Source organism: Phocoena phocoena, chromosome 15, assembly GCF_963924675.1.
Source record: "Phocoena phocoena chromosome 15, mPhoPho1.1, whole genome shotgun sequence".
Lineage (NCBI taxonomy): Eukaryota > Metazoa > Chordata > Mammalia > Artiodactyla > Phocoenidae > Phocoena > Phocoena phocoena.
The window spans coordinates 70614553-70629131 of NC_089233.1; the positions used below are offsets into that span (position 1 = coordinate 70614553).

Consider the following 14579-nt stretch of genomic DNA (forward strand, 5'->3'; position numbering starts at 1 on the left):
AGTGAGGCTTGGAGTGAATATATAATTTGCCTGAAGACACAGACAGCTGGGGCCAGGGCCGAGACTGAAACTTGGGATGTTTACATCCCAAATCCATGCTCTTGACCCTACCCAGCTGCCTTGATAGGAAGTCGTATCAGTACTTAAATCAGAACATCTGACTCTCAGCACCAGTACTGGATTTCTTCTAGGCACCAATCTGCATACTGATAAGAGGGCTCAGAAGCCCTGGTAGGCTGTTAAATGGAGTTAGAAGGCAAATTTAAAAATCACCACCAACAACACATTTTTGATGAGTTAGAAAATTTTCATCAAGACCACATCTGCATTTTTGAAGACACCTGCCTTTGGGATAAACTAAAACACCTTGAAATCGAAGATGTTAAGAAACCCAGAAACAGGGAGAGAATTGGTGCATTTATGAGCACTGGTCTGGAACAGGTAGGTTGAGAGGCCAGATTGTCAAATGAGCAAAACCTCGATTACAGAGTAATCTAATGTATACCCAGGTACATTACCACAACTCAATAAACAGTTCTTTGGAATTAAGTTATTCCAATTTGCTTTCATTTTGATCAGTGTGTGGCCCTGAGAACCTGGTATTACCTACACTCAGGTGAGGCGGCATCTTCTGAGGCACTAAGGCTCACCATCCCAGGATAATACATGAGCCACAGGCCAGCCAGCCACGAACACACCTGCTTAGGGAAAGACAGAGACCCGGCCCGAGTCTCCACCTTCCACGGCTTGGCCCCGCGCAAGCACCTGCCACGCATGCCACCAGAGGGGCCTCCAGCTCCTGGCACCCTTGGGCGCTGAGGGGTCCTGTAACCTCCTAATCCCTGCATGGCCCGAGCTCTGAAGGAGCGACGCCAGGCAGACGGGGCCCATGTGGTCAAGTGGCTGAGCACAAGCGGGACCCGCTACTTTTCTTTTGGTCCAGAAACCTGACTCACCGGTGGTAGATACAGAAGGGCACCCAGGGAGTCTAACGACCCAAATGTTCCCAAGTCCACATGTTGGCCCACCTCTTTGATATTCCTCCCTCCCTTTCCGTATGCTCAGCACATGGGGGAAAGCACCAGTCCCCTCTTTGCAGAGGAGGCCTTAAGGGATCTCTCCAGGGCCACACAGATCGCAATCAAATCCGCACCTGGGCCAGGTGTCCTGCCCCCCCACCACCCACTCAGGCCGTCACCACCTTTTACTTCCTTACGGGGGAAACCCCACCCACCTCAAGTCATTTATTTTATTTAACAAACACTTATAGCTCAGTGGGCCAGGCACTCTTCTAAGAACTCTTACAGCCACTGTCTTATGTAATCCTCAGGACACACACCTCTGAGGGAGGTAATGCTATACCTCCACCCCCAGATAAACCAGCTGAAGCTGGGAGAGGTTGATGTTCAAGGTCACTGAGCTGGGATGAGAAGGGGCCAGGATTCAAACCCGGGCATCTCAGCTCCAGGGTCCTTTCCTGTCTCTGAACTGGAACTAAACAGAGGAAACCTGGAAAAAATGCTGCCCAGGGATGGTCTTATTCCTGTGACGCCCCAGTGTCTGTCAGCTCCCTGCCACTCAGCCCCCACGATCAGTGTGATGTGTAAACCAGGAACAGGAAATTCAATTTGGGGAGCAGCCCCATCCCCTGGGAGAGCGCTTGGCCTTTGAGAATAGTCTTCTTTCTCAGATTTTCTCCCTTCCCTGAAAGAAGGTAGATTTCTATTTTTTCCATTTTTTTTTGTTGTTTGTTTTTAACAAGTGCAAATACTTCAGTATTAAAGTATTTAAGCATTCTGGCTCAGCCACAGAAAGGGGCTCTAAGATGTGCATGAGTCATTCTTCATAAAGCGCTTTCCCCCCAGTGCTCTGGTTTGCTGCCTTCAAGTGGGTTCCTGGCCACACACTCCAGGGTGACAGGCTTCCTCTGGTTGCTGCTGCCTCTGGGTGTCCCCTATCTTTCACTGTCTTGTTTGGCTTGGGTACCATTAGCTTTTTATGAGAGAGAGAGAGAGAGTGTGTGTGTGTGAGAGAGAGAGAGAGAGAGAGAGACTCTGTGTGTGTGTGTGTGTGTGTGTGTGTGTGTGTGTGTGTGTGTGTGTGTGTGTTGGGAAGGGTTAAATCCATTTCTCCACGAATCTGTCAGTTAGTACCCCACTCCAGAAAGGTGGGGAGTAGTGGGAGGGTGATGTATGAGTTAAAAAGGCAAGTTAGCAACAGGTCGGGGGACCCCTGTCATGAACCCTGTCTGCTATCCGGACGCTTTCGACACTGTTCATGACATCATGCTACCATGTGCTGACAAGGCCACAATCCTCAGGCGCTCCAGGTGTTGCCAAAACAGCATGATCTAGCTCCTGGTCCAGTCCTAGCTCTGCCCCTAAGACCTGTCTCTCTTTCTCAACCTGGCTGTGACTGTTCTCACAGCCGTAAAATGAACTAAAATAAAACCAAGGTGCAGAGCCAAAATCTGGACTACATGAGGTCTCGGATGTGAAGGGACTTCTACATTCAAGGGGTCCAGCTTCGAGCTTACCACCAATTGAATATAAAAAGGGAAAAAAACGCAAGCAGGAAGAAAAATGGGCACTAAAATAAATGTGATATTCCATAAAGGATTTCAGTAAGGCATAACAAAACGGGACCCGGTCACCATCGCCCACCCTGAAGGAGACCTCTGAAGGAGGCCATCCAGCACATCCCTTAAAATGGAGCAGCAAGGGCTGGGGTGGGGAGGGGATAGAGCAGTGTTAGCTCCTGGATTGTATTGACAAACCTGGTCAGGACACCACTCAGTCCAAGCTGAACTCTGGCCCAGGACACACAGCCAACAAAGGATAAACCACAGTCCTAGGACACACTGGCCACCCCTCCAAATAAAGGCCATGATGCTTCGCCATGAAAATCTCATCCTCTGTCCCAGAGCCCTCTGGATTTGGTTTCCCACACCTCCTTCTCCACACCTGGGGACATAAGACTAAATGAAGCATTTTCTGGTTCCACTTGTCTGCGGGTGAAAAGTTCAGAGCCCTACAGTAGCCCCCTAGTCCTTCACCCTATGCAATCATTACCAATGCTGTGCCAGGCATGGGCAAGGTGCTGGTGAGACCGGGGACAACACGAGAAAACACTATCCATTCTCCAGGTGGGGAGGGTGGGCTTCCTTTCCAGTGTGGGAGGTCACCATAAAGGAGTATGTGTAGTGAGCGTTCCAGAGGACACAGCTCAGGAGTTACATATTCACCATCTGAAAGACCTGCAAAGGCCACTTTATCACACAAATCAATCTTATGGCACCAAAAAGCTAAGATACAAGCCTAATGGGATCAAAATGATGGTTTCTTTTATATATAATGGCACTCAATGTAAACTACTTTAAAGATGATTTTTTTTCCTGTTAGTTGTTCTGTTCTTAAGTACCCAATGTGTTGATCTTCAGCTTAAGTGTTCATAGAATCATAGTGATGAAATGCATTCCTGCTGAGGCCAATAACTCCGTCCCTTATCCACCATTCAACAAGTATTTTAAGGTTGAGCCTTACAAAATGACCGACTGTGCAGGTCAGAACCATCAAATGCTGGCTGTCTCAGATGGTTCGATGTGCTCAGCACTCACGCCAGGCACTCAGCTAAGCTCGGGGGACTGATTGTGAACCATGAACCAAACGGAAGATGCCCCAAACCCCACAGAGCTTATATCCTAAAGGGGGGGACGGACGCTGCCAAGTAAACAAATAAAGAAAAATACATAATTTGGAAATGTGATGAGTTAAAAAGAGACAAGGTGATATAATAGAATGTGACCACTGGAATGGGGGGGCGGGTCAGGGGAGGGTAGTTCTCTCAGAGAAGATGGCATGATGACAGTCAAGTTGAGATCTGATTAATGACAAATGGGCAGCCATGTGAATATCCATCTGGAGTCAGGACAGCACAGGAGAGAGAATCCCACACTCTCTAGGATTAGAGATCCTAGACTCATACTAGTCCAGACAAGGCTACCATGACATGCGGAAGCAAAGAGAGGTCAAGGTTTCACATCAACCGATCCTTTGACCAAGGGAACCAACTCAGGATCCTCTGGAGGGTGGAGCGATGCTTCTACCTTCAAAACACTGGGTATCATTCTACAGCTAGCATTAAGACAAACAGCTTATTTCATTCACTAAATTATGTTAGATTAAAATTTTAATCGGCGAACATAACACTGGAAAATGAGAACATCCATACGCTGCTATTTTCCAGTGTAAGCTGTCAAACCTCTTTTTTCTTCTTTTTTTTTTTTTTTCAAAAGCAGTATCGCAACACAAAGAAAACGCCGTAAAGATTCTTTGGCCTACCAACTCTACCCCTAGGGAATTTATCCAAGGAAATAATCTGGTTTAGTAGAATAAAAGTATTCTCTTCAGAAGAACTCAATTGAGGCGTTAATCGCTGCACGCACAAAGGAAAGATAAAAGAAAAACAAGTATACCTGGAATTACCTAAAGGATGACGGAGATTTTTAAAATTAGGGTGATTCACTTGATGAAATAGCATACAACCATTAAGCACTGTAACAAAGATTATACAGTCTTTCAAAACTGAACGGACTGTCGAGCTCCTCGAGAGAAGCAGAAAAGGAACAATGTGCGTATTTTAATGGAAAACATGTCAGCGATACCTCAAGGTGAAAAAGAAAATTGAAAAAAAAATGGAATCAAAGCCAGTGGGGTGGGAGGTTATTTATTTCAAAAGTCCTTCTAAAATATTGTCATTATATCGAGTTTTCAATAAAAAATCCCTCAGAAACAATTGTACTCTGATCACTGTAATAGGACGCCACCAAAACACAAGGACATTGGCTCACTCTAACTTTAAATGCAGAATAAAGCCTAATTTGGAGATGTCGTCTGTGTTATATATCCCATAAGCTTTCATATACAGATCCTACCTGTAAGACTCAACTTTGAATGACAATGTAATATTGCATGATTTCACAATAACTTCCTCTGTTTTTTTTTTGATGTGCGTTGATGGGAAGAATTGGAAATTGTGTTTCAGTCTACGGAATGGGTGTAGGAACACCAGATGAGAAAGCGGGGGAGTCTTAACTCCTCCCACCATGCAAGGATGGGGCCAAGGGATCCCCGTGAAATCAACCACCTGGGAAGAGGCACGGGTGGTGGCACTCACCTTTCACAATCAGCTCAGCGTAGTTGGACACACCAGAGCCACCGTCAGAGCGGATCACACAGCGGTACTTGCTCACACTCCGCTGGGTAGTGTCCGCCACACTGACTGTCGCCGAGAAGCGCCTGTGGTTGACCACGCGGGTGACCATGAGGGCCGTGTCCCTGCCATTCCATTGCTACAGGACAGAGGAAGGGAAGGAGAAGTCATATTATCACACACTCCTGAGTGACCCCAGCATGGAAGTTCCACCCGTCCCCACACCCCTGGGGCCCATGACTTTCCATAATAAGGACTCTCCATTGCTGGTTTCTGCAAGTGATGTGATTCAAGAATAAACTTTGCTAGTGAGCTGATTCAAGAGGGTGGATGCCTGGCCATAGGAAGAGAGAGCACAGCCGCTTCTAAACACCTTGGCTCCTTTCTCATCTGCATTTGGGGTTGGCACTTGGCCCCTTAACCTTCCTCCTATTTTCCTTCATCTCTTAAGCAAAACCCACAGGGTTTCCGTAAATGTAGACTCAGGTAAGTTAGTGAAGACACAGCCCACAAAGTGATAATAAACAGCTGGTGTCCTGGTACACCACCCACAGGCTCTGAGTCTCCTCCACAGGGACCAATCTGTCCCTCCAGGTAGAGTGAGGATGGGGGCTTTTCAACACCTCTCCTCCTTGGCATATGCTTCTTCCTCTGCCTGGTGCCTCCTGTCTCCCTGGAGGTACTCCCTCTCCCTTAAACACACAGGTTCAGCTCGTTAGCATCTCCACTAAGTGCCCCTGACTGTCACAACACCTTCTGGAAGTTCCTCACTCTCTCATGTATGGTGCAAACTTCCCACACATTTTTTCCTACAAGTGTTTCCCACTGTAGACTGTAAGCTCCCCGAGGGCAGGATTTTTCTATTTTCATTTCTAGCACCGTGCCCTGAAGCCTCCTGACTTGCTAAACATTTCTAGAATCAACATTTCTAGCAAGGCATTTTTGTCTTTACCATCCTGAATCTTAGATGTGATACTCTGAGTTTGAATAAGGCCCTTTCTCACAGCAGCAAGTTACAATAACTGATAGGAAAACAAATGCAAGCCAAAACCACTTGTGCAGGCACTTGCATTTCTCTGGGCTTCAGTTTCCTCATTAAAACAATGGATCTGACACTGGTGTTTGCTCTATGGAGTTATTGCGACGAATAAATGAGAAGGCATGTAAAACATTTAACACATGAAGGTATATTCTGGTGTTAGTGGAGCTCTCTAAATTAACCATGAAATTAGCCAGGTGAAGTGGAGTAAACTGGATAACAGCCCCTCAAAAATGTCTACATCCTAATCCCAGAAACCTGTAAATATATCACCTTACATGGCAAAAGGGACTCTGAAGATGTGATTAAGGATTTTCAGATGGCGAGAGATCCTGAATTATCCAAGAGGATTTATATGCAGAAGAGGAATAAGGCCGGATGGCCAGAGTCAGAGAAGGAGATGTGGTGACAGAAGCAGAGGTCAGAGTGACGTGACTGATGGCTTGAAGATGCGGGAAGGAACCATGAGCTAAGGAATGCAGGGCAGCCTCGAGAAGTTGGAAAGGTTAAGGGAAGAGATTCTCCCCTCTCCTTCTCCAGAGGAGCCCAGCCCAGCCAACACCTTGATTTTAGCCCAGTAAGACCCAATTTCTGACTTCTGATCTCCACAACTGTAAAGTAATAAATCTGCATTGTTTTAAGCCACTAAGTTTGCAGAACTTTTTACATCAGCAATAAGGAATTAACACAAACGGCAAAGGACTGATTAAGCGCAAAATATTAATTTTTCATGTTTATATTTTATTTTGGTGTCTCCTCCAGTATTATTTAACTTTTCTTCTTAAAGATGTCAGATTCCAGCAGAACCAGAGAGGATTCAGTGCATCCCCTTGAACAATTTAGATTTTTCTGTTTAGCTCCCGAACCACCAGGCTTTCTCCCATGGAAGGATAGGAAATTGCAGGTTGTCTAATAAAATCTCTAGAAAATAGGCCTTTTGATAATCACACCTGTCATACTGGGAGCAGGCAACAGCAGGACAGGGTCGAGCAGGAGGGCCCAGAGCCAAAATAGGAAACAGGGCTGTGATGGACCAGGGCAAGGAGAAATGGAGGTTAAGTTCAGAGAGATGAGCCCAGATGGAAGGGCAAGCAACTGCGCAGTCACCCAGGAGCCCAGGAGCAGAGATCGGGAGGGATTCTAGAATACCAGGAATGGTGAGAGGCTCAGATGCCAGAATGCTGTGGCAACATGGAGAAGGGATTTAAGCAGAGAGAATGAGTAAGAAGCACAGGTGCCAGCCACTGTCTCAGACCCAGACAGAGGCAGGAGAGAAGATGCAAGGGAAGCAAACAAGGGGAGGTTTCATGACGCAGGAACAGACTCAGAAACCTAAGCCCACAGGCGATGAGCAGGTTCGAGTGGGCACAGGGAGGGGTGGTACAGGGGAGATGCCAGGAGCCTGAAGTGGACCACAACCTGGAGGCAAAGTGGGAGAGTAAAGCTTCCCAGCCATCATACCAGGTGCCATGTAAGTGCACAGGGATGCAGATGTTAGGGTGCTAGGAAAGAGGAGCAGGACAGTGAAGGGAAGTCAAAGTCCTAGGAAAAGCCAGAGAGGAGCATGACACAGATGATGCACATAGAAGCCTGTGGAAAATTCTATCAAACCCTCAGGCCCATGTCACCCCTTTGGCCTGTTGGAAATTTTTTTTGGTTCCTGTAATATTTTTCATCCGTAAGTATATCCTTCCTCTGAAAGTTCCAGGCACACTTCCTTTCTTCTTGTGGCAAGTTTTTCAGAGCTATGTCTGTGGTTCTAAAGTGAATCATCTTCTAGCCCCTCTGAGTCAATGAATCAATTGAGTAAGTTTCCCACTGGGCACTCAGAAGGGTGTCTTAGGTTGGGCTCCCCAGAAGGAAGCAGAGTCTGAGACCTGGTGATTTACTGAGTGCTCTCAGGAGAACGGGGATGAAGGAAAGGGTGAGAAAAGAAGCTGAGCAACAATGTGGTGGAAACTGGGGTCTGGCTTCAGCCTGACTCCACGGAGCTCCAGAGCATGAAGTGTACCAGAGCTAATCTCATCAGGAGGCAAGGGGCCAGCTTCTGCACTCCACGCCCATCAGTCACAGGTCATGGTCAGGTGGGGGAGGAAAAAATGGTTCCCCTTTGACCAAGGGCACAGTTCTCTGGGGAAGGAGGATTTGTGAGCCTTTAGCAGCCAACATGCACAGTACCCTGCAGTCTGGGGCACTGGCTCATAAAGGACACTTTAATCCATTCTACCCAGAACCTTCCTATCTCTATCTCCTCCTCCAGTATATTATACATAGGGTCTCCTGAAAGCCCATGAGCCACTGCCCTGAGATTTGCTGGTTGTCTGCTCCTGAATCTATGTTAAAAAAAAAGGGGGGGGGGGCAGGGGGCTGGGAACTGATCTCCATAGATCACTGACAATGTGGGAAGCTCAAGTACCCCTGCAATAACGCACTGCTTCCTCTGAAAAGCCGATCTATCCCCCAGCGAATAAAGTTCCATAACTGAGCTTGATAAATATTTTGTTCAAAGTAATGGGATCTGTCTGAGCATTTATTAAGTAAAAGTCACATTAACGAACATGTCCGAGTGCTCAGTCTGTGCTACGCACGGTGTTACCTGGCTTACATGATAGAATCCACTTAATCCTTCTCAAATCCCTAGGAAAGTACTTCTCAAAGGGTGGGTCCCAGACCCAGCATCGACATCGCCTGGGAACCTGTGAGAAATGTTAATTTTAATGAGATTTCCAGGGCTGATATCCATTTATGGAGGCTGTTTATTGGGGTTGGTAGTCTGAGTTGTCTTTTCCCCTTTCCTTATTCTATTATTAATTGCACTGGAAATGTCCTCATTATTTAACAAAACAGAAAATGAGAGTGTGTGGAATGTGGAAGCTATAATTTCTTCCCAGAAGAATTTACAGGCTGGCGTTAAGATTCCAACAAAACAGCAAAAAGGGCAAAACATAAACACAAAGTCAAGTATTGAAATAGCATCCTTCAGGGAGGAAAACACGGTCAGCAGAGGATGAGCAATGCTTTTAGAATAATCTAAAGCAGTGGTTCTCAAAGTGTGGTCCCCAGATCTACTGCATTAGCACCCCCTGGGAACCTGTTAGAAATGCAAATTTTCTGGCCCCTCTCTGGACCTAATAAATCAGGAGCTGTTATAGGGGGAGCCAGGCCATTTTTGCTTTCACAGACCCTCCAGGTGATTCTCATGGGATGATAAGGCATGAGCTAGGTCCTAAGAATATTCCTGTTCTCCAGATAAGGAAACTGAGGCAGACAGGTCAAGCAACATGGTTTAGAATAGTACTTTTCAAATTAATGTGCATACAAACCTCCTGGGGAATCTTGTTAAAAATGCAGACTCCGATTCCCTGAGTCTGTGGGGGGACCTGACATCCTTCATTTCCAGCTAGCTCCCAAGTCTTGTCGCTGATGCCGGTCCATGAACCATAGCAAGAGAAGCAAAACCTTAACATGACTTTGCTGAGGGATGGAGTTAGGATGTGGACCCAGGTGATGTGACTCCAGACACTGAGGCCTTAATCACATTGCCCAGCTGCCAGCCAGTGCACGAAAGTGCACAGTTACCCTGTGACTCTGTGTGAGGAGGGTAGAGTGTGCAGTGTTCCAGAAACTCACTCTGCTTGTTCAAAGAACATCAAACGCCATCTTGCAGGAAATGACTGCTCCACAGAAAACAGTTTGGGAACTGACGTGATCTATGCCTAGCTTTCTAGAAACCTCAGCGGTCTCAAAGTCAGAAGTATCTATGTAAGGAGGGGCAAAGCATCTTCCTGCATTCCTGGCTAAGAGACTTTCTGAATATATTATTAAGGGGTGTCATATCCAATGTGCTATTAGGCTTGGGTGAGGTTTTCTTACCCCAGCTCCATCCGTCTAAAGCAGCGGCTCTCAAACCTTAGCATGCATAATGATCACCTCCAGAGTGACTCAGTAGGTCAGGGGTGAGGCTAGATAATCTGCATTTCTGACAAGTTCCAGAGTGACACTGATGCTGCTGGCCCTGTCCTCTGTCTCCAAGATCTGAAGGCTAATGTCACCTTAAGTCCCTCACTGGAAAGAACGGGCCAAATAATATCACGAAACACATGAATGGACACATTCCTTAAATCCAGGCCACTCCCTGAGGCTGAGCAATTGGTCACCGCACCAAAGATGCCCAGCCATGAGCCAAGGGTGTGGCACCCAAATCCAGCCCCTGTTCTGCTGGCAAAGCAGGAGTCCTGACCACAGGCTGACCGAACCCACTTGGAGGAAGGCTACCTATTTTCTTTGCCCAAAGGCTCTGTCTTCGTGCCAGGCTATATGCCTTGGACCTGCATGTGCCCACAGGGCGAACCTTTTTCCAATTCATCCACCCAGGGGGGCACATGTGTTCTAAGCTGAACAAAGGCATTTTATAGCCTTATCGGTGGTCCTGCTTAATCCCATTTTATACCCATTTCTCTCTCATTCATCATGGTAACAGTTCCCTTTGAAACCTCTCTTTTTTTCTTTCTTTTTCATGTGCTTATCTCTCTCTTTTAAAACAACTCAAATTCCACCTTCCCTTAGCTTGTTTTATGTTATGTGGAATAAGCCGGCTTGGTTTGAGAGCACACACTCTTTACAGGAGTATGGACTGCAAATGCCCACACTTTAATATTTCTGACCCTGGCATATGTGCATCCTTCCACCACCCAGGCAAAAACCTCTCTATCTTCAGGAACTATCTAGAAAGGAAGACAAGAGAAGCACCTGATGCCATGGAAAGCCTGCTGTTTTAGTATTACCTGACTGACTATCAAGTTATCTATAATAGCCTCACCATTTTGCAATTCCCCATCCTCTCTGCTCCTGTGTCAGGACATTATTCCCTTCACAAAGAGATAAGACACAGCCTGCAAAAATGGCTGTCATTATTTCCGGACATGCCAGAGTGCATGCCGGCTTGCAACTGATTTATAACCGGCAGAAGTGGAAACATTACTGTCTTTAATAAAAGGAAACTGTGTGCAACTGACATTATGACTGTTTTACAGGAGATATTCTAACACATGGGTCCTAGAAACCTCCCGTGTGCTGATCTGAGCTCCTAGCGCAAGTGTGCGTGCGTGCACACACACCACACACGCACACACACGTACGCACACGTACGCACACGCACGCACACGCACACAAGTAAAATGAGGCCGTTTTCAGTTGAAAATTATTCTAATTGCTCCAGAAATCTCCTGGCTAGAAAATATTTCAGTGAACTTCCCACAATTCATTCGAAATATTCTTTTCATTTCTAGTCATACTGCGTCAATGGCATGACATTTGGAAACTTGCTAAAAGCTGGCCCATTGATTCTCTTAAGACTATATTTGCACCTCTTTGGCAATCTCTAAAGAAGAGCTTTTGATTATTCTTTATTAAAAGTTGAAAGAAATAGAAGTGGACATAAATCATTTTTGATTCGCTATGCTAAAGACCTCCCAAGGGCCCACTACGCGCATGGCTGACTGCCCATTTACGGTTGATTTCTGGGTTCAGAGTTCCTGCAGCGTCAGGAGGGTCCTGGCATAAGCCCTACAGGGAGCCGTCAGCCCTGAGCAAAGAGGATGAGCAGGTGGTGAAGGGCCTGCACACATGCCATCGCCCTGTGCAGCCTGATGGCCCTTTGACTATTTCCAGTTCACCTCTCTGAACTCTACTCACAGGCTACTTCTTCCGCGGGCACTTCTCTGAGACTCCTAATTCCTCCCCACTCTCCCTACTCCCTACCTCCTCAGCAGACCCTTTTCCCCCCTGGGAGCCTGGTCACACGTGTGATAAAACATGTAACTCTGTGATTAGTTGCTAAATGTCTGTCTCTGCTGCCGAAAGGTTAAGTTCCACGAGGGCAAGAAGCAGGCAGGGTTGCCTTGCGCGCCACGCTTTCTCCCAGCTCCCATGTGCTGGGGCAGGAATGAGCTGGATCAGTCCTGAAGCACATAAATGTGGGATGGGCTGAGGGAAGACAGGGAGAAAAAATATCAGAAAGTAAAGGAGGAAAGAATACGTGTGTGAGGGGACAGCTCCAGGTCAAGAGTTGCCTACGGTCCTCAGAGAGGAGGTGCACAGGGTGGAGCAGGATGAGGTCCATGCATCAGCTTCAGACGAACCTGAGGGAACCCAACCCTGTGCAAATCCAAAGCCCAGCTAGATTTCCCTCCCCTGGGTTGCCCTACAGGGGCTGTGTTTTAATCTGGGGTCCCTACAGGTGAAAAGAAGGAAAGACAGAGCATGTAGCAATGGTGCCATGACTCTGTAAATACACTAAAACCCACTAAATGGTAGACTTATTGAACTTTATGGTTTGTAAATTATATCTCAAAGGTAATAATAAAAGATTGGGGTATCCTAGGCGTGGGGTTCCCCAGCTATGACACAGTGTGTAAACCCCACCTGGATCCACCTTCACATCATCTTCACAGGACTTGGGGGCACAAGGGAAACTGTTGCAGACATGAAGCTTGTGGTGCCTGCGGGGCAATGAGGAATAAAGTCCTTTGTCTCTGACCCAAGAGTCTCGTGTCTCCTGCCAGCATCCATGCAACCATGCAACGGGCAGCCTAACCCCTTTGCTTGCAAATAAGGCAAACTCTCAGACCCTTCATAGCTGCTGACAGATGTGCCATGGAACCAAGAGGGCAGGAAGATTTTCAAGGAGGGAGCGGTCAGCATCATCAAATGCTGAAAGAAGAGCCAACTATAAGGAATAATAATAATGATGAAGGAGGATGGGGGGAGGGGGAGGAGTACCACCGCCACCACGCTGCCCCCTGGCTTTAGCCACAAGGAGAGCACTGGTGACCTTCACAAGAGCCACTCTGGGAAGAGGCAGGAGTTAAAGAAAGGCACATTGCAAGTGTAGACATCACATTTACGCAATGTGGCCAAGAAGGGGAAAAGAGCTGTAAGAAGGCAACTAGAAGGCAGAAATTTGAAAAAAAGCCCAAGGGTGTTGGAATTTGGTTTGTAGATTTGAGAGACTCAAATCTCTTTTGTGTGTGTGTGTGTGGTACGCGGGCCTCTCACTGTTGGGGCCTCTCCCGTTGCGGAGCACAGGCTCCGGACGTGCAGGCTCAGCGGCCATGGCTCACGGGCCCAGCCACTCCGCGGCATGTGGGATCTTCCCAGACCGGGGCACGAACCCGTGTCCCCTGCATCGGCTGGCAGACCCTCAACCACTGCGCCACCAGGGAAGCCCTCAAATCTCTTTAAGTACCCAGTACAGTGAAAATCAGAGGTGGGTAACTATGTGATAAATATGTGAATTTTATTTTAATAGGAAGCCATCTGTATGGAAGGAAAGGCTGGAGTGGAGATACAGGTGGGCAGGACTATGAGGTGAGCATGGAAGGATGAGCCCACCCAGGACGTAGACACAGACCTGCATTCAAATCCTGCCTCTACTGCTCACGACCTGGGTAACTCTGACTCACGTACCCTTAAGGTTCAGTCTCCTCATCTATAAAGCAGGGCTACAAATAGCATCTACCTGAAAGACTGGTTGTGAGAATTAAATACACCATATGTGTAACCACTCAATACATGCCCGCTGTGTTGAGTATCGGCGTGAATTTCTCCTTAGTATGTAGTTGTAGGGGGCCCACTGGGTTTTCAGCAAAAGCCCCGCATGGAAGGGACACCTGGTAGAGATGCAGGCAGGAGGGGGAGCTGCTTCCAGGACGCTCACAGCCCTGTGAGCCAGCAGTAGCCCTGCGGGGAGTGGGAAAACAGGTTTACCGGAATACTCTGCCACAGCGGACCAACACGTCTGCTTATCTCATCAGCCCTGGTGTGGCCGCTGCTGTGCTGATGGCTTCCCAGGGCAGGAGCTGCCAAGTTCGGGTGTGCTCCCTGTAACAACGCCCGTGATTTGTCTAAACACATATGCTGCCCTACCGAGATCTGTGCAGTGGCTTTGGACACATGGCCTCATTTCTGAGACTCTTTGAATGCTATTCATTGTACAGACTTCCGATGGAGTGAATCCTTTGTAGGGAGACCTGGAAGTCAGCCTTGGGGTGGGGCTGACAGGGCCTGCCCCGGAGCCCCTGAGGAGTGCATGGATCCCGCAGCATAAAGACCAGGTGACACACAAAAATATTTCTAAACCTCCACCTTAATGAACAGTATCTCTTGGTGGTGATGAGGTGGGGCAGTCTGAGGGTAACTTTACCCGTATTCTCAACAGGGGCCAATGCTGCCGCTTCTGTCAGAATAGCTATCCCTAATTCTATGCCCTGTGAAGGCTCCTACCACCCTTAGAATATTCTGTGCCTAGGAAAAAGTGATCACTTTTCTC

The 14579-nt window shown here is 47.4% G+C and overlaps 1 protein-coding gene across 1 annotated transcript in view; it reads right to left on the reverse strand.

Annotated features, from left to right (window-relative positions):
- Positions 1-14579, reverse strand: part of PTPRT (protein tyrosine phosphatase receptor type T) — a 765643-nt gene that overhangs the window by 645615 nt on the left and 105449 nt on the right. Inside the window, exon 6 of the mRNA XM_065893296.1 lies at positions 5176-5350. Coding sequence (XP_065749368.1) covers positions 5176-5350 — 175 coding nt within the window. The remainder of the gene's footprint in view (positions 1-5175; positions 5351-14579) is intronic.